A 25,283-nucleotide genomic window follows, 5' to 3' on the forward strand; every position below is an offset into this window, starting at 1 on the left:
CGTTGTTAAAATGTTTCGTTTTCCACACTTCTGGAGGAATCCCATCAAGTCCTGGGGATTTTCCATTTTTCATTTTTGTGAGTGCTTTGTTTAACTCTTCGTCGTTAAAAGGACTGATTTTGATGTTAGATTCAGTCTGTGCTGGAAATAGCTCAATGGTTTCCACATTGGTTATATTGGGAATGTTGCCAAGAAGGTTCTTGAAGTGGTTTTTCCATTGATTTAGACGATCATTTTGACTGGTGGCTTTCAGCTTTGCTTGACTGATGCGCTTTCTACCTGAGATTTCATTAATCGTATCCCAGGCCATCGATGATTGCTTATTCACCGAATATTGCTTAATCGAGTCAATCTTAGTTTGCAGATAGGTTTCCAGTTCGATTTGATAGAGCCTCGTCAACTTTAACTTCTCTCTGTTGAATTTTGAGATGTTTTGGGGTGTAGGGTTAGCATTTTTACGAGTTGCTGATCGTTTGATCCTCTCTCGTTGGTCTTGAATAGCCTGCGTTTCCCAGGGTACTCTTTTGCGTTTTTTAGGTTTCAAGGGAATACAGTTGGAAGCGGCTTCACAGTGTGCTTTCACAAAGTTTTCATAGGTGGTATCTGGATTGTCGATCACACTTTCATCTTGGAGAGCATCAAATCGATTTCTAATTTCAATGGTGAACCGCACGAGGGTATTACCATCGTGTATTAAGGACTTCCAATAATATGGCGGAGGATTATCAAGTTTTTTGTTGTTTGCTCGAAGACTCAGTCTTATACGGCTGGAAACGATGCGATGATCTGATATCACACTGGCAAAACTGTTATATGCTTCGCAGTTTAAGCAGCTGTTTTTCCATTTGTGGTTTATAAGAAGGTAGTCAAGTTGAGCTTTTCTACCGTTTGCATATTGGAAGGTCCAAAGTTTACCCATTCTCTTTTGAAACTTGGTATTCAGAACCAGCAGCCGGTTTTCAACAGCAAACTCCCGAAAAAGTTCACCGTTTCGGTTTGTCTGATCATGAAAGGAGAAAGTTTTGTTATTTTCCATACCAATTTGAGCGTTGAAATCTCCTCCAATCAATAAAAGATTATGTTTTGGAACATCTCTAACTAACGAGGATAGTTCGATGTAGAATTGAGTGACCAAATCTTCATCTGCTACGTTTGTAGGACTGTAGCAAGAGATAATTGTGGTTTCTGGGTTACCGTTGAAGTTTGCAATAATAATTCTGGAGTTGATTTTCTCGATTTTGTTAAGGGATTTAATTGCTCTGGGGCTTAGGAGTAAGCCGACGCCTCCTATGGTAGCGTTTATGTCATTTTTCGTAGCAGAGCTTGTGATGAGGGTCCAACCTTTGCCAGCATCGTTGTATTCTAATTCATTGGCTTCGTGAAGTATGCGATGTTCTTGAATACACACAACGTCAATTTTCCAATTTATCGAGTTTGCGATAAGTTCAGGTATCTGATTGATGGTGTTCAAGGTACGAACATTAAAGGTTGAGATAATGATGAAGTTTTTGCATTTCAGCAAGTTCATTTTTGTTTTTGTTTTTGGATCTCTAGCTGACTTTTCGGACTCCGCTGGAGAATCCAGGGCAGCGGTAGAACGCGCTCCTTGGTTAACCGCGCGACGAGCGATGCGGGATGAACGTCGGGGAAATTGTGTAGTCATTTAAATCTTTCGGTGGCTGAATATACTGACTGCGCTCGCCAATTCTACAGCCAGTTAAAAAAATAGTTATAACTTGTCGAAAGCTACTTCCAGACACAGAGGTTACAACTACCACTTTGCCGCCAGATGCTGGAACAGTCGCGCCATGGGTTTGCTTGCACTATCTTCGTCTGGTTTCTCCCCTTTGACCTGTCTGGCTTGGGTAGTCCTACCAGGAGCCGAGGCTCCCGCCAGCATAGCTCTCCGGATCAACAAAACACGCAAGCCAATCCACCACGTCAAGGTTTAGTGCAAGGAGGTAAAATAGTACAAAAACAATAATATAAAAAACAAGTTAAATTAAAGATTATGATTGACTTATAAAATTATTTGGTAGAACAGAAATGTGATTTAACATTTTTCTTAAAATTAAATTTGTTCTATTTGTTGAATGGAATGAGGTAGGTTATTCCATGCCTTTATGCCTGTATAATAAAACGTTTTAGATATATTTGACTATCAGATTTAGGAACTGAAAAACCATTGACACTACTTCTAGTCATGTAATGGTGGTTAGATGAAACTCTTTGAAACTTTTCAGTCAAATAAGGTACTGATTTTCTATAAAAAATCTTATGAACATGATTAAGTTTGAGTTGGCAAATTCTATCCTCTAGACATAATTGACCGATTTGGTTCAGTTCGTCTTTACCAATATGTGCACGATTATTTTTATTTAATATAAACCTAGCAACTTTATTTTGACTGGTTTGGAGTCTTTGTTTAAGTTTTTTTGAAAACCAGGAGCAACATGCATAGTCAAAGTGGCAAGTAATCAGTGCCGAACATAGAATTTTACGAGAAAAGAAATTTAGACATGCAGAATGTCTATACAAAAATTTAAGTCTTGAATTAGTCTTACTAAGAACTTTTTGAACCATAGATTCTCCAGACAGGTCTTCATCAAGCAAACAACCAAGATATGAGATCATATTCTTCTTACATATCAACTTATTTTTAAACATAACAGCAAAATCATGAACATTCTTAAGTTTTCTTTTAGTACCAAACAATATTGATTCAGTTTTATCAGGATGTAATGATAGTTTGTTGTTTATAAGCCAGTTGTTACATGATTCCAGGTTTGAACTTAAATCATTAGCTATTTGTCTAATATCATTACCAGAAGACAACAATATTGTATCATCAGCATATAACATAATATTGCAATTTACACTAATTGGGATGTCATTCATGTAGCATATGAATAAAAGAGGTCCTAAAATGCTACCTTGCGGAACTCCGCTAGATATAGTACATGGTTGAGACTGAACGCCATTTACTGATGTAATTTGTTTGCGATCTTTCAAATATGATTCAAACCATAATAAAGAATCTTTATCAATGCCCATATGATGAACCAGTTTTTGCAATAATATCTGATGGTTGACTGTATCAAAAGCCTTTTGTATGTCAAGGACTACCAAACCTGTAAAGTTACCTTTAGATATTTCAGATCTTATATGATCGGTTAAATTAATTAAAGCAGTATCAGTAGAATAATTTCCTCTAAAACCTGATTGAAAATCATTAATTACATTGTTTTCATTGAGATAGTTATGTAATTGTACAAAAACAGCTTTTTTGATTATCTTAGATATTACTGGTAAGATGCTAATAGGTCTATAATTACTAACTTCCTGCCTATTGTTCTTTTTAAATAATGGTGTGACCTTAGCAAATTTCATATCATTAGGAAAAACCTTTAGAGATAATGATAAATTAACAATATGTGTTATTGACTGAACAATAATATTAGCTCCATCCTTAAGAAATCTAGCAGGAATGTTATCAAGTCCTGTACTTTTGCTAGGATTTAAAGAATTTAGTTGGTCAAGTACAAAATCATTAGATATAGTTTGTAAAACGAAACTGTTCTTCTTTATCCCTTTGTTCTTATAGTATTGTTTGAAGGGTGTAGTATTAACACCAAATATATTATTACAATTTGGTAATTTATCAGTTAACAAAGAAGCAACATTAGTGAACAATTTGTTGAAGAGATTAGCTACAGAAAATGGTTCAGTGCATGGATGACCATTATTATTAAGTACAATTGTATTTTGAGATTTACTTTGTTGACTAAAACCTGTAGATTTTAGGGTTTGCCAAAGTTTTTTGGGATTACCCTTGTTTTCCTCAATCTTAGTTTTGAAATATTCTGATTTAGCTTTCTTAACATCTCTTTGTATCTTATTTCTTAATTTACAATATTTAGAGTACATGTCTTTACAATGGAATTTCTTAAATAAAAATAGGTGTTTGTCTCTTTGACGAATATCCAGAAGGATATTATCATTCATCCAAGGTTCAGTTCTACATTTAATTCTAACTTCTTTCACAGGAGCTATTTCGTCAATGACACCTAAAAATACAGTTTTAAACTTAAACCAAGCCTCATTTACTTTGTTACATGATAAAGTTGACTCCCAATTAACATTAGCAAGTTTGTTAAGCAAAGACTCCTTATTGTAATGTCTCATGCTACGAATACGTATTGTATTATGTCTGTTAATTTGACATCTCCATATTTTACGGGTACAATATGTGATCAAGTGATCACTTAGACCAACATTTAAAGTACCATATTGTAATATTTTTTCTTTTGAATTGGTAATTATATGATCAAGAGTAGTAGCTGTAGTATCGGTTATTCTAGTAGGGATGTCTATAATTTGAGAACAATTAAATAAACTTAATACATCTTTATACCTTTTCAATAGTGGTTCATCTTGACTATTAAAATTAATATTAAAATCACCTAAAAGATACAATTCACAATCAGATCTTAAGTTTAAGAAGGATGATTTTCAAGAAATGCTTTACAAGTGGGAGGGCGATAAAAACATCCAACAGCAATAGGTTTCGACTTGGGTAGCAATATATCAATCCAAATTGATTCTAGACTGTCAATATTCATTTCAGGTTTTGTATTGAACGATACATCATTTCTTATGTCACACTCCTCCTCCATTTCGATTTCTGTCTTTCCTTGTGATTGTATAACCTTGAATCTCTACTTCAGCATCTGTTACACTGTTGTCTAACCAAGTTTCCATTTTTGGAAGTAGCGAACGAATATTGAGGTGTACAAAATGTAAGCCTCGTTTTTTGAAACAGTTTAAATTAATAATGGATAAGGATGTACTGTACAGTAGGTTTGGTAATATACTGTACAGATGTATTTTATGTGCGAGTAAAGTCAGTCGTATTGAACTGGGGAATTCATTATTTAGACCTTGCACCATAATACGATAGTACAGTATATCACATGTACAGTAACCTACTGTACAGCACCATGCCTCAACCCTTGTCTTTTGAAAATCATGTGTGCTACAAATTGCACTCCATACATTCAGGGGTGCTGTAGGTGTGCTGTTTGTATTTTGGTGTGTACAAGTTTACCAAATTGAGGCGTGTTGTATTGTAAATAGCACTCCTCAAGGGCAGTTTAGGAGTGTGTTACAGTAGGTGGTGAGTGATCGCACTCACTTGTCTTAAAAGACAAGGCCTGATGCCTCCCAGAAGACTACTGTACCTTAATAGCCTCTTTATAATATTTTGGAATCTTTCATTCATCCACACATTTTTCTCCCGATATGAGTATAGAGTACTTTTATGGACAAATTTAGTACAGTAGGAATAATAATGTAATAATATATTTAATAATCTTGTTATTTTTAGGAGGTGGTGTAAAGCGTACATTATCAGGACTTGGTGGTAATTCAGTTCTACATCTACCATCAGCCTTAAGTTATTTACCCCACATCAATGGCAAACCTGGAAGTTTACAGCCTGCTTTCCAGCTGTCTCAGGGCATTTCACGAGGTAAGTAGATGTGCTAGTACAGGCAACTCTCCCAATACCAGACTCTCTGAATTTAACCAGAACCTCTCCCGATACCAGACTTTTCCAAGTCCAAATTGTCCCAAATATTGGGTAATTGGGAGAGTATAATATATAAGGGGGGTTTTGTTTACTGAATATGTACTGTATCAGCAGTTTTCCATGGTTAAAAACAGTCAGTGAAATATGACAATAATGATAATACAGTAGAACCTTCATTTTACGTACGGTACGGGACCGAAAGGCGTACGTAAAAAAAAGAGATTCGTAAAATCAAGGTTGACCTTAAATTGACCCCAAATATAGATCGTAGCTATAAAGGCTACCGTGTTTGCCTAGGCCTACTTTACTGTACAGCATGCAGGTGGTCACTAGCTAGGCCTTGCCTAGACTATTCAGGCCAGGCTAGCAGGCCTAGCAAGATGTGAGGCCTAACTAGAAAAGTACACAGTATACAGCCTGTGCGTTTAATATCAATAATGTTCTTGTATTTTCTATCAATAAAAACGGTCGCTAACTGTAGGGGGAATGCACGTGTGTAGCTTGTCTCACACAGCAGAATTCCTTACACAGCCATGGCTTTGTTTGTTGTTGTTAAATTGCGCCCTCAATGTAAGAAAATGATGACGTCATCCGTTATTTTAAGCGTACGTAAAATCCAGGGAACGTAAAATTAGGGTACGTAAAACACAGGTTCTACTGTAATACTAATAGCGAAAAATGCATGGGGCCTTTCTAAGTGCTGAATAATACACGGAAATAATTTTAAAGAAGAGCAAATTAATGATGAAAGTGCAAATTACAAAGGTGGGATATGAGGATAACACCACAGCATTATTTCCTAGTTTTTGTGTGGTTTTGTAATATTTTCATGACATAACCAAAATACCAGAGTTTCTATTGAAGATTTGCAACATTACCATAATATTTAAGTTGGGTTTTGTTTACTGATGTATCAGCGGTTTTTCCATGATTGTCACTGTCAATGTGTCATGACACATTTGGTAATATTGTCATGACACAACCAAAATTCCAGAGATAGATTCAACTGTTTCTGGTAGTTAGCATGTTACTGTATGTAGCTACTGGACTAGACTATATAGTATTAGTACTATATGTATTGTTACCACCTATAAAACCATGTGATACATTTGAATGAGTTTTTCTGCAATTAATTGCCAATAATCAGGCTCTATGGTAATTGATTCTGTACACCCAATTTTCCAATTGTAAACAAACTTGTGAGAAATAAAAATAACCCTTGTTTGGTCTGTTGATTTGATTACCTGTTTTGTGGGAAATGAATATTAATTGCTTTATTATGAATGTTCATAGAAGAAACAGACAACTGATAGTGCATAAATAATAATCAGTTGTCTACTATTTATAATCTACTGTAATGCTTTGTCTATGGGCCTGTTTCTGCTGCAACTGCTCAAAATACGGTATAAAAATACGGTATTTTTTATACCGTATTTTTTAGTACCCCGTTTCTGCTAACAATACTTCTTGGGTGGTCGTGTTAAATTTCATCTTTTTTACCCAAATTGCCATTCATTTATTTGATCGATAATTAAAAGTCGCAATAAAGGAAGTTTTACGTCTCACTTTCAACAGCCTAGCCCTAGTGATAGAGATGTTGTGAGAGCACAGAAAACATCGTAATGGGGACAATTAATTCGTTCCCTCCCCGAGTTATTGTATTTTGCAATGTTGTACTGCTTTCGCAGGCTCTTCAGCTTTGAGTTTACTTGCTTTGGAGACAAGTCTATTCCATACTCCTGCTTTATTTTTTTAGAAATGTCTTTATAAATGTGGTTGTCCCTTTTATTACCTTTTAGTTGGCCAGACATTTTAGCTTCCCCACACACATTTATTTAGTAAAACTGTGACGTCTTCGCTCCACATTTTCGCCGAATATATCTATACACGTGTGTAAAGCAGCTGACAGCGACAGAAAATAAAAACACGAATGGTGACCTTTTGTCATGTAAAAAAGAAATACGGTATTTTTTATTGGCAGCAGAAACGGGTACAAAAAGTACGGTATAAATTTGTAAATACCGTATTTTATCCACAAATTTTGTGGGGAAAATACGGTATACAAAATACGGTATACAAAATACGGTATATTTTTTATGAGCGCAGTTTCTGCTGCCAAAAATATACCGTATATATACGGTATTCAAAAAATACCGTATAATATACGGTATTTAGTTGGCAGCCGAAACAGGGCCTATCAAACTAGTTTGACAAAAAAGTGTGATGTGCCAAAATATAGTGGTGATATTCCCAAATATGGTAATGATGACCTTATCTGATAGTGTTGACAGAGCTTTAGATTGAGAGAATGAACATTTTGGCTGTACCATCCAAAGAAACTCATTTTTTAAGATACAAAGCCTGTACATAGTAAAATGGATTGTGCTGTGCGATCCTACTGTGTGTGTCTATATAATATTGCAGCCGGAGCAGAGCTTGGTATGTAGCATGCCTAGGCTTAATTAAGCACCTGTCTTAAAAGAAATAATAGCTACTTAACCCTCACATATTGTCACTTGGTTTAACATTGTACATTTTATATTATTATGGCACTGTTATTTTAACTGCCTGCAGGTTTCTTATTCTTTCTTGTAATGATGGTGTGGAACTTTAAAACACTTCATGAAATTTAATTAAAGATTTTTAAACAGATGGTATTAGTCTATACTGTGTGAGGAATTAGATCATGTTAACTGTTACATACTGTAAATTGAAAAGGATGAGGGATAGTAAAATTTTACTGTAGTTTCCCTGACATGACGGTACAGTAGATGAAAATTGTAAATGTTATAAAGATTTAGTTAAAGATATTGTCCCTCTAAATTGTTTTTATTTGTATTGAATTGAATATGAAATTTTAATGTCACAGTTAGGGTTTTTGGTTATTAAAATTAACACAGTTTCTTTTGTCTTTTTATTTTAAATAATTATTTGTTTTAATTTTTTTTTTTACAGTAAGTGATAACATTATAACTGAAAAATGGCCTAAAGTCTAATTTGGTTAAATCTTAATTTTTCATGTTTTTGGGGGACAATAAATCTTTAAGCTTGAGGACCAGTATTAAATATCTTTACCTTTATACCTTTTACAGCACCTCAAAATGTATTATTTTAGTAGTAATATTATTGCTCAAAATGAATTATTGTTTTTTAAATCTGATGAAGCTTTTCTACAAAACTATGTTTCGTAGTATTACTACTACTAGTAATATATACTGTACAGTAAACGCTATACAGTATGTACTATATGTTTCAAATAAGGCTGTTTGTCAGTTTCGAAATTATATAAATTGCAATAATGCATGCCAGAGGTCATAATCATTAATAGGGATGTAGAGACTATGTTTATTATACCCGTCCATAGGGACCAAGTCCCTGCACACACCTCAGGTCTCCAGGTACCTCTGTCTGAAATGCTTGTTTAGACATCCTGTTTACGTGCTTTACAGTGATACGATAAAACCATTTTTTTGGAAAGTGGTTTAATAGTACACTGTATTATTATAATGATTAAATATTTTACATTCTTAGAAATACTATTTTTATAATAATAGAGGTCGAAATTTAATGTGAAAATGAAAAGTATAAATCATATAAATAAATCATAGAAATATTATTAAGGAACACATTTAATGGATATAATGACCTTTTTCAAATGAAAATGGTCATTTCACTTCTAGCTAAAACTGTATGTTTTTAAATTTGTGCACCTGTTGATATAATGTCATTCTTTGTAATGTATGTGATTTTATTTTTTCAAGTATTATTTTTGTTGTCTCCAGTTTCGATTATGATTGGATATAGTTCCATCATTATTTGTATATTTTTTTTATCTCCAATTGTGATTAGATATATTTAATTTAATGCCATCATTATTTGTAATGTTATTGTATATTTTGTATTATTTTCTTATTTCCAGTTTCGATTGTTATTGGAATTCCAACGATAAAAAGAGATATAGAAAGTTACATCATTCCGACGCTACGTTCTCTACTTGATGGCTTATCTCCTGAAGAGAAGTTAGATTGTCTGATTGTTGTATTCATAGCTGAGGTAAGGGAATATAGCTTTAGTTTTTTGAGTGATGGTGTAATGATAAGGGAAATCTGGCTAGTATGTGATAGGCGTGGGTTCAGGCATGTATTTATTGTATCCTGTTCCGGCACGGTTATGGTCCGGAGAATCAAATGCCAATGTTTCGTTTTCACGACGCTCCACGCAACTATGCGGCAATCGATATGCTCGTAGCTGCATAAAAAAACGAAACATTGACGTTCGATTGAATTTGCCGCCGTCGGACCGGATACGGTGCCGGAACAGGTGTGAAAGAACCTTTAGACAAGACACTTTACTCTCATTACCTTGTCCTTCGAATTGGGACGTAAAGCCATTGGTCTCATGTGCATACAGTGCTTTTTAAAATAAACAGGGGATCGTCTACCCTATTCTTTAAACAAGACTCTTTACTCTCATTACCTTGTCCTTCGGATTGGGATGTAAGGCCATTGGTCTCTTGTGCTTGTTAAAATGAACAGGGGATCGTCTACCCATGTGCTGATCTGGTAAGCGCTCAACTGCTGGCTGCTATAGGCCTGTAGAGGACATAATTTATATCCTCGGTTCCCAGTTAAGCTTGATGACAATTAATAGATTCTTTTATCACTATACGTTTCTTTTATTTCCCAAAAATAAATTATAAACATAAATAAAACAATATCAAAATGAACGGCTAAAAAATAGTCGGAACTTATCAAGTTCCGCCCCTAAACATTGAAGGATAAATACTGAATAATTATTAGTAAAAATAACCTTTTATAAACTTATATGGATTGCAATAACATCAATAAAGACCTATAAAATAATCTATTAATACAGAGAAATAGGAACAGCATGGATGAGGGAATAAAGATTGAAGTGATGCACTGAGGAATAACTATTACCATTTTAGAGAAGAAGAACTTAGCTGGCTGAAACCCCAACATTATTTATAAAAATATTTATTGCTTTAAAATATTAAAATATGGTTAAAACAGGTTAGTCCATATATGGAATAATTTATTCTGTCAGTGTCGTCAATCAATCCTGTGTTTTATATGATTATTGATTAGTTTATGGTAATCGCATCTTCTTTTTTAAAATTATTGTTTAATAAATAAAGATCACCACTTTGTTATTATAAATAATTGAGAACAACTGGCTTCATGAATTAAATGCATTAATAGCCTCAAATAAAGCATCAGCTCGTTCTCGGCAAATGATTTATTGTGTGGTATATCAATTATATTTTTTGTTTACGATGGTATCATCCATTTTCTTTTGTTATTTAGATAGTTAATAGTTAATAAAAAAAAAAGTAATATTTCATACAGGTTTGCACTTTTAGTTGTATTATAAACATGCAATATACTGTTTAGTGTTTGATCCTACTATAGACCAGGCTTTAGGAATTAATTTATTTGATGGTAATTGAATAGAACATCTTAGCAATTATATTTAATTAATCAATTAATTCCATATGCTTTTAGTGTGTTTAATTGTAAATCACTAACTGCATACAATACAAGTCGAATTTGAACTACACTACACATCATTAATTATTAATAATATTAATAATAATAGGACCATATTTCATGGCTTAAGCATAGTAGTCTGTGTGGCTTAAATTGGCCAAAAATAACAACAAAAACCTGTTTTTTAATTGTTATTGATTATCATTGGTAATTGTTAATCCAAAGTCAACATAACAGTATGTTTCACCATCAAGCAATTAAAATGATGTTACTGAGGTGGGGCGGACATACTTATCATCAATCAGTCTTCCATCCAGGCCTTTCTTCACCTACTGTACTGTAGCTTTACTTGTAACCCAAGACAACTTGCTGACCCTATATACAGTATATCCTTAATTTTTTAACACCCACATCTAGCTATATCCCTTAGGATTTATCTACATAAGTAGAGAGGTCTAGGGGTGGATATCGAAAACTTAAAGATATGTTGGTATGTTTGTTTGTATGTACTTTTGTTACTGTTATGTATATGTTAAGGGGGGATGTGGATAGAGGTGATTGTCACCTGTTATGTATATGTTAAGGGGGATGTGGATAGAGGTGATTGTCACCTGTTATGTATATGTTAAGGGGGGATGTGGATAGAGGTGATTGTCACCTGTTCATCCCTTTCTTTTTGCTGTTTTTGTATGCAGTGATAAAGTTTAATAAATAAAAAATAATAAAAATGTGGGAAAAAATTAAAAAGCAATTTCAGGTACTCAAAGGTTTCTTGGGTGGGTGATGTGTTTAGATTAGGCTAGGCAGAAGACCTCAAGCTTAGGTTGATTGGAACACTTAAAAGTTGGGGAGGGGGAGGACACACCCAGGTTGTAACAATTATAATGAAGTGCCGAAATGAACTTGTGTCATATCTTTTGCATTGTAATGTAAATCTTGAAATTTAGGTATCCCAGGCCTCCCATCGAACTAATCATGGATTGACATGACACATACTGTAATATAAAATGTTAGTTTCTTTACTTTGTTAAATATCTTTCATACGCATTGATGAACCATATTTCATAATGTAATATAACTATATCAGTGAATTTCCCACGCAATGATTAGCCTACAAGAAAGATAATATGACAATTTTTACTATGTATTGTGAAAATAATCCTAACAGGTATTCAAAATATTTATTAAGGCCATGAAATTTCAAGGAAAATTGGTATTATATAGTGTTATTTATAACCTAGGCCTACATTGTGTATGAACAATTGTGTCTGGTAGTGTTGGCATTACTAGGTAGTGATTGGGCAACTTCATCAGGAAGGTGATCAATGGTACATATACCATATTATATCCTGTTTTGTTGTTCCATTGTCCTACATTTAGATCAACCTTTCTAAAAAAGTATACAGAGCTTCAGAAAAAAAAAATAGCTGCATCTTAAGCTCTGTCTACACTATCAAACTAGCTTGATGTGCCCATGGAAATGATGATCTCATATCACTACTGCTAGTTTGATAGTGTAGACAGAGCTTAAGATGCAGCTACTTTTTTTGTGTAGAGCTTTAGCCTTGGTATATTAACTACAATCTATGTACTTTCAATTTTAGATAAAGTGGGCTGTTATATTTGATGTAAAGAACTAGAGGTATATGACATTGCTTCAATGTATTGCCAGTTGAATAGCTGAATGCTGTACAATCGATACAGCAGTGTCTTGATTGGAGTTACTCCCTGGCATAGATTCACATAGGTCCCAACTTGGGAAAGTACATTCGCAGGAGATTTTGTCGTGAACCACATTCAATTCGTCGGGGCGTCGAAAAAAAGTCAACGCGCGGGGAATCGAAAATCAACACGCGTGTCATTTACGTCTCTTGATTAACTAAATATGTTACATATACAGTATATACAATATTTACACATAAGTTGGCTTAAATTTTACATAGGTTCCATCAGTATTTTTACATTCTTATTTTTTTTATGGACACACCCTCAGTACAAAGAATTTAAAAAATATATACTGTATTTTAACTAAAATTCAGTATATAAAATAATTTAACTTAATTACATAATGTACAATATTTACACATGATAGTATTGCCCAATAGAATTTACTCATTTTTTTTAGGCACAGGCCTAGGCCTAGCCTAGGGCTTCTACTTCTAGGCCCTAGCTAGCTACCATTTTAAAACCCAAAAACAATCGAAATAACTATTCCGAATCCGTCTTATGCTACATTACGCGAGTTAACATATTATTTCAGATGAAAAACATTGAGTTTTATATTGTTTTATCCATACGTAATTACACTGGCATTATTGATATAACATTAAAATGTAGGCCGTTTATGAGCTACTTCGCCGATTTCTTATCGCTGGGAAATTCCCCACCAGGAACAACATCGATCGATCGAGGAGTAGGCCTAGGCTAGAGGCCTAGCGTGCATGATGCCGGAACGGGTGGATTATTGCTATATAAATAACAAGTTTAAACAAAAGAGCTTACGACAATCTTAGGTAAATTTTTATTAAATGTAGGCCTACTTGCTTGGCGAAGCCATGCCTTTTAAATCATTTAACATGTTCGTATTATCGGATCGTACAGTAAAACCAAATAAAACACCGCCTCAACACTCGTGCGATGTGCGATCTGTTGTTCTTTGCAGCGGATCAACATTGGTAGAGTCCATTAATTATGAGGGTGTTTAAAAATGTAATAACTATTAAAAACGTGTCTCAACCACTGTGTAACCAAAGCGTTTATTTAGTTAAAACTTGGATCATCCCAAAATTGATAATCGCGTATTCCGGTTACCACGTGATTGATTCACGGTTGGTTGCACGTTTCTTTTTTTTCTACTTCCGGCGTGTAGTACCGTGCATGTTTATATTATTGTTTACGGTTTAACAAAGGCAGTGCATACAAATAAAAATACAATATAGACCACAGAGACTGCATGAATAGACATTGTTTCAACATCCTGCCTCACTTTTGTCTGGTTATTGACTATTGTTGACCTGGGCTGAGCCTGGGTGTAACCGTAAATTAATTTGTCAAAAAATATGGGGAAATTTGAAAATGCGGTAAAAAAAATCAAAATGCGGTAGAAAACGTCGAGATCGCGATAGATGGGTACTAAAAGCGGTAGACTACCGCGAGTAGCGGTAGACTTGGGACCCCTGGATTCAGTCAGTGCAAACACAAATTAACTTCTTCATTAACTTAGCTTAGCATGATTATGTTCCTACCCCAGGTTAAAAATAGAGTGGTTTATTCCATGGATTTAATGAATAAAATCTATTCGTTAATACATGGTTATACAGAGAGGTAGTACACTATTTCACAACCAAACTCATGTTTGCTCATATACCTCTAATCATTGTTCGAGAATTAAATGTTGACCATATTGTGAAAAGTGTGTTTATATACAGTATGTCAATATGGTCGGATAGAATCCACATTCTTAGATTTGTCTTGCTTGCTCTTTCTTTTGTCAAAAGCCACTTATACAAAACACATACTCTATTATTCTAGGTATACCATAACACTACAAAACACATTTTAGGCGACTATATGCTTAATACATTACAGTACTAACATACAGTAGCCTACCAATACCATACAGTACTTTAGTTTTTTGAAGTAGCCCAACCTTAGTAACTGCCAATCTTAAGGTCCCGTACTTTAACAACTAGATTTTTACTGGTGGTAGGGCTGCCAATAGTATATCACAGATTTTCAGTTACAATGATTGAACACATACTACCAATTGTTTTGGTATTATTGATGTTGAAATGTATTGTAAATATGGATACATTTGAAACAATATATCAAATATAAAACCATAGAAACGTGTGTTCATTTAAATGTAGTTTAAAACCTTCTGCATACAATTTCCTGTCATTTCCATTACCACTAATGCCTAAACTAAAGCCAGTTCAAATTTAGTTACAAAATCCTTCCGGTCATTTCTATACAGAAAAATAGCAGAAATTTGTATTGTAACAAACATTTAGCAAAAAGTGGTGAGTCTATTTTGGGCATATCTTACCTGGATAAACCGACAAAATCCCGTGGTCTCCAGAGGGAGGGCTTAGATATAAAAAATGAAATTTGAATTTAGACACCATTTTTTTTTTTTTTTTTTTTGTTACTCTTCTTCTATCCGGACACTATTGAGTAAAAAGTGCGATTTATAAAGTACTACTCCTCCCTTATTCGTTGTAGTATTGAGCAGGGATTTGGCATGAATATACTACAGGGACATGTCCTCAAAGCTACATAGAGCGGGATCTTTTTATTTCAAACCGGATGCAGCCACGTCTCGAAGATGGTACCGTATAGCCGTATTTGGTAGCGAGGTTATTGATGTGTATGTGACGTTACACCCGGTCTTATGACGTCATTACAGCTTCTTTTGCTGTACCCCGAGTATTGCACATTCGTGCTTGTTTATAATATAGATATTAGAAAATAATGAATTAACTGCTTTGTGTTAATATTCAATCAATTTTGACAAGCTTATAATTTTGACAAGAATAAGCTATACAATCAATATTTATAGAAAGTGTTTTTTTACCATTTGACACAATAAGTCAATTATTGATTTTCACCACGTTATCTAATATGACGTTCATTGAATACTTATCAATTGGCTCTATTTGCACTAATAATAATATTATTATTAAATATTATGAATAATAATTATATTTGTTGTATTGATAATAAACAATCATCTTGTAGCAGGTGTTTATGTTTTATATGAGGATAAATGATGTAAACAAAAACTATCTCGAAAAGAAATGATGATGGTGGTTTGTTGGGATGTTCCCACTTGAGGGCAGGGTTCATGGAATGTACCATTATCTGACAGGGGTGTTTCAACATTTTTTTATATATATATTCGAGTTGTAGCTATCTTCTCGGCGAGAATAGGCCAATGTTGGTTTATCCAGGTAAGCTAGCACTTATAGAATACTAAGCCACTTTTGGTGTGTTTAATCAAATACAGTTCTGATGAAAAGATTGGTTCCCTATGACTTTAAATATTGGGAGTTGTTTTTGGAAAAAAGTACTATACAGTAGTATAGCTTAGTATTCTATAAGTGCTAGCTTACCTGGATAAACCAACATTAGCCTCTCTCTCCGACGAGATGTAAACATTACGAAAAGAAGAACATTAACTTTTTCACACCCTCCGAAGGTGCTAAGAGAAGGAATCTAGGCTTTAGTGGCACAGACTAACTAGTACCAGGGTAATATTCTTAGTACATTGTGTACAGTATATTGATTGTATTTCAAATGTTTTGTTATTCTCTTTTTCAGTTGGATTTGGTGTATGTTAAATCACAAGCTGATGAGATTAAAGAAGCGTAAGTACAGTACATAAAGCTCTATCTGTACTATCAAACTAGTTTGACATAAAAGTGTGATGTGCCCAAATATGGTAGTGATTTGACATCATCGTATCCATGGGTACATCACTTTTTTGTTACATAAAGTTTGATAGTGTAGACAGAGCTTTTGCTATTATGTATATTTTTATTTTACAGTTGCTTTAAAAAAAGTTAAAATATTTTTTAAAATCATTTTACTACAGTAGAACCCCTCCTTTGGGACAGCCCTATTACGCGGGGACAGCCCTATTACGCGGGGACAGCCCTATTACGCGGGGACAGCCCTATTACGCGGGGACAGCCCTATTACGCGGGGACAGCCCTATTACGCGGGGACAGCCCTATTACGCGGGGACAGCCCTATTACGCGGGGACAGCCCTATTACGCGGGGACAGCCCTATTACGCGGGGACAGCCCTATTACGCGGGGACAGCCCTATTACGCGGGGACAGCCCTATTACGCGGGGACAGCCCTATTACGCGGGGACAGCCCTATTACGCGGGGACAGCCCTATTACGCGGGGACAGCCCTATTACGCGGGGACAGCCCTATTACGCGGGGACAGCCCTATTACGCGGGGACAGCCCTATTACGCGGGGACAGCCCTATTACGCGGGGACAGCCCTATTACGCGGGGACAGCCCTATTACGCGGGGACAGCCCTATCATTCCGATGAAACTAGCAAGTAACAATGTTTAAACATTACAGTATGCCCAACCCAGAGGACATCTCTATATAAGGGGACACTGTTTTGAGTCTGCAGTATGCCCAACCCAGAGGACATCTCTATTATTATAAGGGGACACTGTTTTGAGTGTGCAGTATGCCCAACCCACAGGACATCTCTATAAGAGGACACTGTTTTGAGTCTGCAAGTGGTACCTGTAATGGTGTTTCTACTGTATAAAGAATAATAATAATATACTTTGTTTAGTTGAGTGTATTCAAAATTTAACTATAAATAATAAACTATGTTACTAAGTATACTACTAGTATGTTAAACTGTGTTACTTAAAAAAAATAATTAAAATTTCAGTTAGTCTGTTGTAACTGTCTGTGTAAGTTAAATTTTTAACTTATTAAATTGAATTTATAAATTGTGATGGGAGGTACTGCATTAAAACATCTGAAGCATTAATAATTTCATTGTGAAGTGTAACCTGTATATTAACCTGTGTTAATACTTTAATCCGTGAATGCCACGTGTAAACCCGCTGCTTGTACTGTATACCATTCAATCTTTTAAAATGATACGTTTATATTTTGGTATGCATAGCATACAATGTACATGGAACAAAATAGATGTTTATCTTTTGACACTCTTTTAAAATACTTCTTGATATTTTTTGTATTTTTAACTCGCAAAAATTTCCTTTTTAAAAAATTTGATTTTAATTTAGTGATAAGTGATAACATTATCAAAACTACAATGACGTAACATAACACAATTTGCTATATAAATTAATATAATATTGTTATTACAAGAAAAAATGAAAATAAGAGTCAAGTCGATTTGGAATTAATAAAATAAGTTGAAATATGCGTTTGACTTGTTTTGTTTTTTTTTTCAGATTTCCAACAGAAGTTGAGAGTGGTTTATTAGAGGTTATATCACCACCTGCATCATATTACCCCGATTTAGATAATTTAAAAGAAACATTTGGTGATTCAAAAGAAAGAGTAAAGTAAGTATTCTAACTTGAATGTTGAGACGCAAGGAAACTAGGGAAATGAACATTAGGCCTTCTAAAGTGACCCATGACATGCATACTAAACTACCAACTGTTACCTTCACTACACTACAGTATTATATATGACCAAGTGTACTCCCATGCTCGAGTGTAATCCCACCCTAGTATAATCCCATGCTCAAATGTAATCCCATCCCAGTATAATTCCGTGCTTGAGTGTAATCCCATGCTCAAGTGTAATCCCACTCCAGTATAATATCATGCTTGAGTGTAATCCCATGCTCAAGTGTAATCCCATGCTCAAGTGTAATCCCACACCAGTGTAATCCCACACCAGTGTAATCCCATGCTCGAGTGTAATCCTATGCTCAAGTGTAATCCCACACCAGTGTAATCCCATGCTCGAGTGTAATCACACTCCTGTATAATCCCCATGCTTGAGTATAATTCCATTCCAGTTTAATCCCATGCTTGAGTGTAATCCCATGCTCAAGTGTAATCCCATGCTCAAGTGTAATCCCATGCTCAAGTGTAATCCCACCCCAGTATAATCCCATGCTTTGGTGTAATCCCACCCCAGTATAATCCCACCCCGAATTGAGGCTTATTTCTAACAATTATAACATGAAAATTTGTTGTAGCACCACTTTTTTTAAAAAGCGACTTATAAAAGTTCCGCTTTACCATCGACTAGAACTATAATCAATTATATAAGTTGGTAGTTGTTGTTGTTGCTTAATTGTAGGCCTACTATATTCTTGAACATCTGAAGAAAATGAAATTGATAGAATCTGGCCTAAAAGACATTGCACCCATCATGCAGTGATTGTCTTGTCCAGCAGCGAGGGGTTTACCTTGCAAGAAAGAAGGCCCTCTCCACCTAAACATACTAGTTTTAAAAAAGAGTTAAAGACACCTTCCCTACGTTTTTTAGATCTAATTTAAGATCACAAACTATATTTAATGTAAAAATAATACTATATGGTCCTATTGCGATAACTGTTTTCGTCTTTAAATGGTTAAAAATGTGAAAAATAAGTCGAATCTAATAATTTTAGCGGCCCGCTATAAATCCCAAAATGCATTGCGCGCGGATTGATATTTTTGTTTTTCTTCTGTAATTCACCCACTTTTCGATCGATCGTGAGGCCAAAACAAATGGAAGACTCCTAACTTTTGAGCGAAAATACTCAATTTGTATCAACGGAGTCTCGCAAAAATAGAAAGACAATCAATGCAACAACTATACAACGTCAGGCTAGTTATATATAGCTAGCGTATGATGTTCGTACGTTACCGATGTTTACCAGCTTGGCCTACAAAACTAAGCCTACCTAGGCTAGGCCTAAAGACCGTTCACGAGAAGTCAATCGACGCGAGCTACTTAGGTAGTGCATTTTTTCTCACTTTTTATCATAATTTACCACAAAACGTACATTTAAGACAAGGAATGACCTGGTTTAATGTTTTTAAAGTAATATATATTGTATTATTTTAACAAAACGTCACAAATTGTAGGGAAGGTGTCTTTAACTATAACTATATTTAATTTACTAATTAAACAATTTTGCATAATGTTATTATGCAAAATGCTATTATCTATACATACTATAAACAGGTCCTATCCTGTACATTAATATGATGCAAAAAATATGTTTGTAGATCAAGAATGTCTGTCAGTTGAACTTTTCTTCAAATGGGTCATTAAGTAACTAATCTATTTTTAACACAGGTAATTACAACAGATAATGACTTTATACTTAAATGTGTTTATACTTACGTACTTTAATGGAATGATGATGAAAGGGAGGTTTAGAAGTTTAAATGTTTAAAATAATGACAAAGTCACCAAGACTGTCTGTCAAATTGGATGATTATGCTAATTGACAAATGAACTAAATAGTGGTGAACTTTTACATGATAAGATGTAGCTATATTTGGATGATGATGATGTCAATAACCTCATGTGAACATATGCATAGTTTAACAATGATAAATGATATTTTACACAAAACTAGCTTTTATTTCAGATTTCTGTGGCCCTGTTCAGACCCATGGCGTTAGACCGTTTTAGCGTACGACGCTAAAAGAATGTGTGTCTGAACAGTTGGGGATTAGCGTACAACGCGTCGTACAACGGTTGTAGCGTTGTAGTGGAAAACGGTTGATAGTACCGTTTTAGCGTACGACGCTACTGTAAGTCAACGTTGTATCCAATCAGAACGTTTCCTGTTATGACGCGAAACAAGGTTTGACCTAGGCTGACATCTTGTATCGTCAATGTGTGAGATGGATTTCAATAACAAAAAGGCCAGAATAAATAAGGCCTAACTACACTACAAATACAACTGTTACAAAGGCTACAAACTATTATCAACTGATTACCATTATATTTTCTAACAAATGACATAAATACATGCACCTTGTATTTAAACATAGGGACTACGATCCCATCCGCTTTTAGGCCTAGCTAGGCCTAAAGCCATTCACGCATTTCATTCAAGCTAAAAACTAGCGTGGGACATCAAGTCACTCATTCATCAAGGCAGACTAGACTGGACAAGTTTAATGCTGAAAACCCCCTAACTCCTAAAAAAATCAGTAAACAAACAAGGGGAGCTGTGTCCCTTTTATTAAGGGTTATTTTCAACCGACTGAACTAAAGAATATATTATATCTTTGACTGGACTGGATAGACTAATCACAATCATTGTTTTCTTCATCATTACGAGCCCTGCTTTATTTTCGTAACACAAGAGCCTGGGGAAAATGTTTTTTACTACAAAATAAAAACAATAGAAACAGAAATTTGGCTTTACTATATTTTTTTCTTAAATAAATGCTGAGGTATGTTTTATTTACGGCAAATTTTGTCATAATTGTAGGGCTGCGATCTAGGCCTATATACAGTGGAAATAATGATGAAAACACGTGGGTAAGAGCACATGAATATGCAACTAGAAACAACCTGGATGACGTACTTCCGTTGTAACGATAATCGTACGCTATGGGTCTGAACACCTCGTTTTTTTCTCTGCGGTTTGTAACGTGACCTTGATAGTAACGTTGTACGCTAAAACGGTCTAACGCCATGGGTCTGAACAGGGCCTGTGTATACAGTACACTTAACCCTTCTAGGAATTAAACAAATAGATAATAATTCATTTAATGTGCATGTTTCATTCGCACAACATATGGCTTACATCTACAGAATATTAGAAGTTTAAAGACGATCTTAGATGTTTTGTACAGTAGGTCATGCGTTGAAAACTTAATAATTATGCTTAGGCCTACAGTACCCTTTGGTCTATTCATAGTTTTACCTTGATAACCAACATTGGCCCACATATTGTCCCAACAAACGTTATACTGTTATACCGTACTATAGGGTTGTATTGGGGGTTGTTGCTTCCATTTGTGGACAGGGTTATCTGGGAGGTTTTTAATAAGTTTAAGCTGAGCAAAATAGACCATTTTTATCCCTTATAAGTGGCGATCCTAGAATACTAAAACCATTTCTGGTTTGTGAAATTTTCCTTTTATAATATTAAGTTATATCCTGTTTTCTATTATACTGTTTCCTTTTTGAGATAATACCATATGAAATATACCATAATAGGCCTAATAGTAATACCACATTTAGAAAGAAATACATTAAAATTTATTTGTATTTATATAACATTATTACTAGCTTTGTTTCTTGTTATAATCTTATTATTAAAGAAAAACTGAAAATATGTAAAAAGTTCAATTATAGAACAAATATTGATAATTAATGGTTTTGTAAAAAGTTTAATAATATATATCATCTACTGTACATTATCGTCAATTTCTTTATTTTCTTTTTGTGTAGATGGAGAACGAAACAAAATCTAGACTTCTCTTTTTTAATGATGTATTGTCAACCAAAAGCTACATATTATGTTCAGGTAAGTTTAATGACGTAGGAACATGGTTTTTATAGTGATTGCTTTTTACTACAGTCTTGGTTCAAATCTTAGCGGGCGCTGTAGAAAATACAGTAACTAAACGACGTTCCTCCAAGAGAGTGTCTTGTGAGTCATCACGGTGGACATGCACACTAAACGTTTTCAAAGCTCTGTCTACACTATCAAACTTTATGTGACAAAAAAATGTAATGTGCTCATATATGGACATAATGATGTCATATCTCTACCATCTTTGGTCATATCTCTACCATTTTTGGGCATATCACTACCATATTTGTCAAACTAGGCAGAGCTTAGGAACAGAAAATAACAAAAACAAATTTAAGATGTTGTCCTCTTGATGATCAGGATTTTATTTTGTATCTGTTTCCATTCGAACTATTAACCTCTCTGTTAAGCTTTGTCTACACTATCAAACTAGTTTGACAAATATGGTAGTGATATGCCCAAACATGGTAGTGATATGACGTCATCATGTCATGATTTTGTATCTGTTTCTACTCAAACTATTACCTGTCTGTTACTCCCATTAGATTTACCAGGAAATACATTGTCACTCATTCATGCATACAAATGTAGTGAAAACAGGTGTTAAAATAAAAATGTCCTCCTTTTTTCCCTGTACATTAGCTGTGTTCACACATGCACTATAGTTATGCATACATAGAACATAGTTTGACATAAGTGCTTGTGTGAACAGTTCACTCTCTTAAGGCCAATTTAGACAGATGAGCGGTAACAAAAATATAGAATCTGTTATTTGGGAAGTTTCCGCTCAGGATAGATACAAATTTTACGTGGGACAAGTTACAGAGTTTTAGTTACCGCTTGTCTGTGTAAATTGGCCTTTATACGTCCAGTGGCCATATTCACCAATCACACTTAAGTCAGATATTTCCCTTTCAAGAATTTCACTCAAATTCAATAAATATTAAGTATTTCCCTTAAATTACATTCACTTAGATAGGAGATTTTTTTCAATTTAAGGGTGTTTCCCTAAGCCTAAGTGTGAATACGGCCACTGGTCGTTGATTCTTATGTCCCGATATAATGGTTTCAGAGGTATTATGTAACATGTTTGGATGAAGAACAAATGAAAGTTTGAATGTGTTTACTCTATTAGAGAAAAGAGCGTGTAGAAAAAATATACATATGAACCCTTCTATTCTATACATTTTATGTGATAGAACTGGAGGCTAAAACCTACTCAGTATCAAGAACTACTGTAGTATTAATAGCTTGTCTGATATCCACTGTACATTTAAAACAAAAGAGATATGCATAAATTCATTTTGCGCTGTGAGACTCCAGTAAAGAGCGCTTTATAAATGTTTGATTTTATTATGCGAGTACTATTCTGTCTGAACAGCAAAGACTCGAACCTACTACCTTGGGATTGATTACTTAATGTTCCATAAAAAGACATGTTGCAATTTGCTTCTGTAGACCCTAAAGGTGGTTTTCATTGCTGGCATAAGAAACTCATTACTGTTCCGCTTGATTAACTATTGATTTAAGTAACTTGTGAACCTATTTTGTCTACTTAGCATAACATGTGACTAATTCCTATCCTATGAATAATTCATGATGCTAATCAAAATACTATTCCACTTCAGTAAACTTATGATCCTATTTCATTTACTTTTCTGTAAAATGTGCCTTTCATTCATGAATAATTTATGAACGTCAACTGAATTCCGATTCGCTTCAGTGGTTATCGATTAAAGTTGACCGATTATACTGTAACAACATATTTCTCTCTTTATTTTGTTGTAGAAGTGTCAAATGTTGTTGTTGTTGTTGAATATTTCATTTTCTCATTAGATAAGATTAGAAATTTACAATCCACTGTATATAAATTTTAATCAAAAATTCTTTGATTAAGACAACTGTCAATTTTCCAAATGAATACAGGAGATTCTTGTTAACTAACGACTACTAAATGCTTTGTGACCTTTAAATATAGCATCCAACGAAAATTATTACTTTGTATCTTCGGACTATAAAATTGTTTTTCATTATCTCGTATTAATGCGAGGGATTTCAAAATATTCTTGTATAATTGAAACAAAACAAATTGTTTAATTACTAATAGTCCAATAGCAAAGCTAAAACAGCATGAATTTTACTCGTTTTATGGATGATATATTACTCATGATAAATATGAATATTAAAGATATGATAATAATGATTATATTTAAATTCAGGGGAAAAGCATGTAGTTAAAAAGTAACATCAAAGTCCACAGCGTCATGAGCAATGATCGTTAGAATGGGACTATAGAAACCGATATTATCATTATCAATGACGATGATGATGGTTGTGAATTTAAAGATTGTAAGGAGTTTAAAATAAATGTAACGTTGAATTGTACATATTATTAAATTATTAATTTCTTTTCCAATATTACCCCTTTCTGCAGTCACCTACTTTACTAGTGCAATATTTTATTTCGCAGCTTGAAGATGACATCATCGCCAAGCCAGGCTACATCACCACAATGAAGAACTTTGCCCAGCAGCAGAAGTCTGACGATTGGGTATTATTAGAATTCTCGTCTTTGGGCTTTATAGGTAAATCATGTTTCAACTTGGAATTGAATCTATGTATATGGAATTGAATATTTATTATGATATCAATATTTATTTCTCTCTGGCAGCGAGATTATGAAATTGAATGAAACTGATCCTGACTATTGAAAATTATAGTCAACTTAATGTTGTGTATATATATTATTACTAATTTATGTCATTATGTAATACAGTAAAGTCAAGGGTTTATTTGTACAGCTCATTTGGGCCACCCCTATTAAGGGGATACTCTCCTTTGAAAATAGCAAGAGATAATATGTTTTAACACTACGGCCAAGGGACACTCACTATTCTCTGAAACGAACATGGGTAATATGGGTAGTATATGTTTCAAAACTATACATACAGCTCCACAAAGAAATATTTACATAAGTCTATTTAAAAAATTCAATTTTAGTATTCTTTAACCAGCATTTTTGACAATTTCCTACAAAATAATTTTATTTGTCTAGACTCACAGTATATACATATTTACATGACAAATAATATCGTAATAAACATTTACAATTGAATTATAATATAAACATGAACATTTTAACATTTTGGAAACCATAT

General features: G+C 34.2%; 1 protein-coding gene across 2 annotated transcripts in view; it reads left to right on the top strand.

The window, feature by feature from the left end:
* Positions 1 to 25,283, top strand: part of LOC140048513 (alpha-1,3-mannosyl-glycoprotein 4-beta-N-acetylglucosaminyltransferase A-like) — a 47,142-nt gene that overhangs the window by 12,476 nt on the left and 9,383 nt on the right. For both annotated transcript variants that reach the window (XM_072093250.1, XM_072093249.1), the window contains 6 exons: positions 5,387 to 5,530; positions 9,510 to 9,643; positions 16,423 to 16,469; positions 18,068 to 18,181; positions 22,041 to 22,116; positions 24,596 to 24,710. In XM_072093250.1, the coding sequence (XP_071949351.1) occupies positions 5,387 to 5,530; positions 9,510 to 9,643; positions 16,423 to 16,469; positions 18,068 to 18,181; positions 22,041 to 22,116; positions 24,596 to 24,710 (630 nt within the window). The remainder of the gene's footprint in view (positions 1 to 5,386; positions 5,531 to 9,509; positions 9,644 to 16,422; positions 16,470 to 18,067; positions 18,182 to 22,040; positions 22,117 to 24,595; positions 24,711 to 25,283) is intronic.

This window comes from Antedon mediterranea, chromosome 5 (genome assembly GCF_964355755.1).
Source record: "Antedon mediterranea chromosome 5, ecAntMedi1.1, whole genome shotgun sequence".
Taxonomy (NCBI): Eukaryota; Metazoa; Echinodermata; class Crinoidea; order Comatulida; family Antedonidae; genus Antedon; species Antedon mediterranea.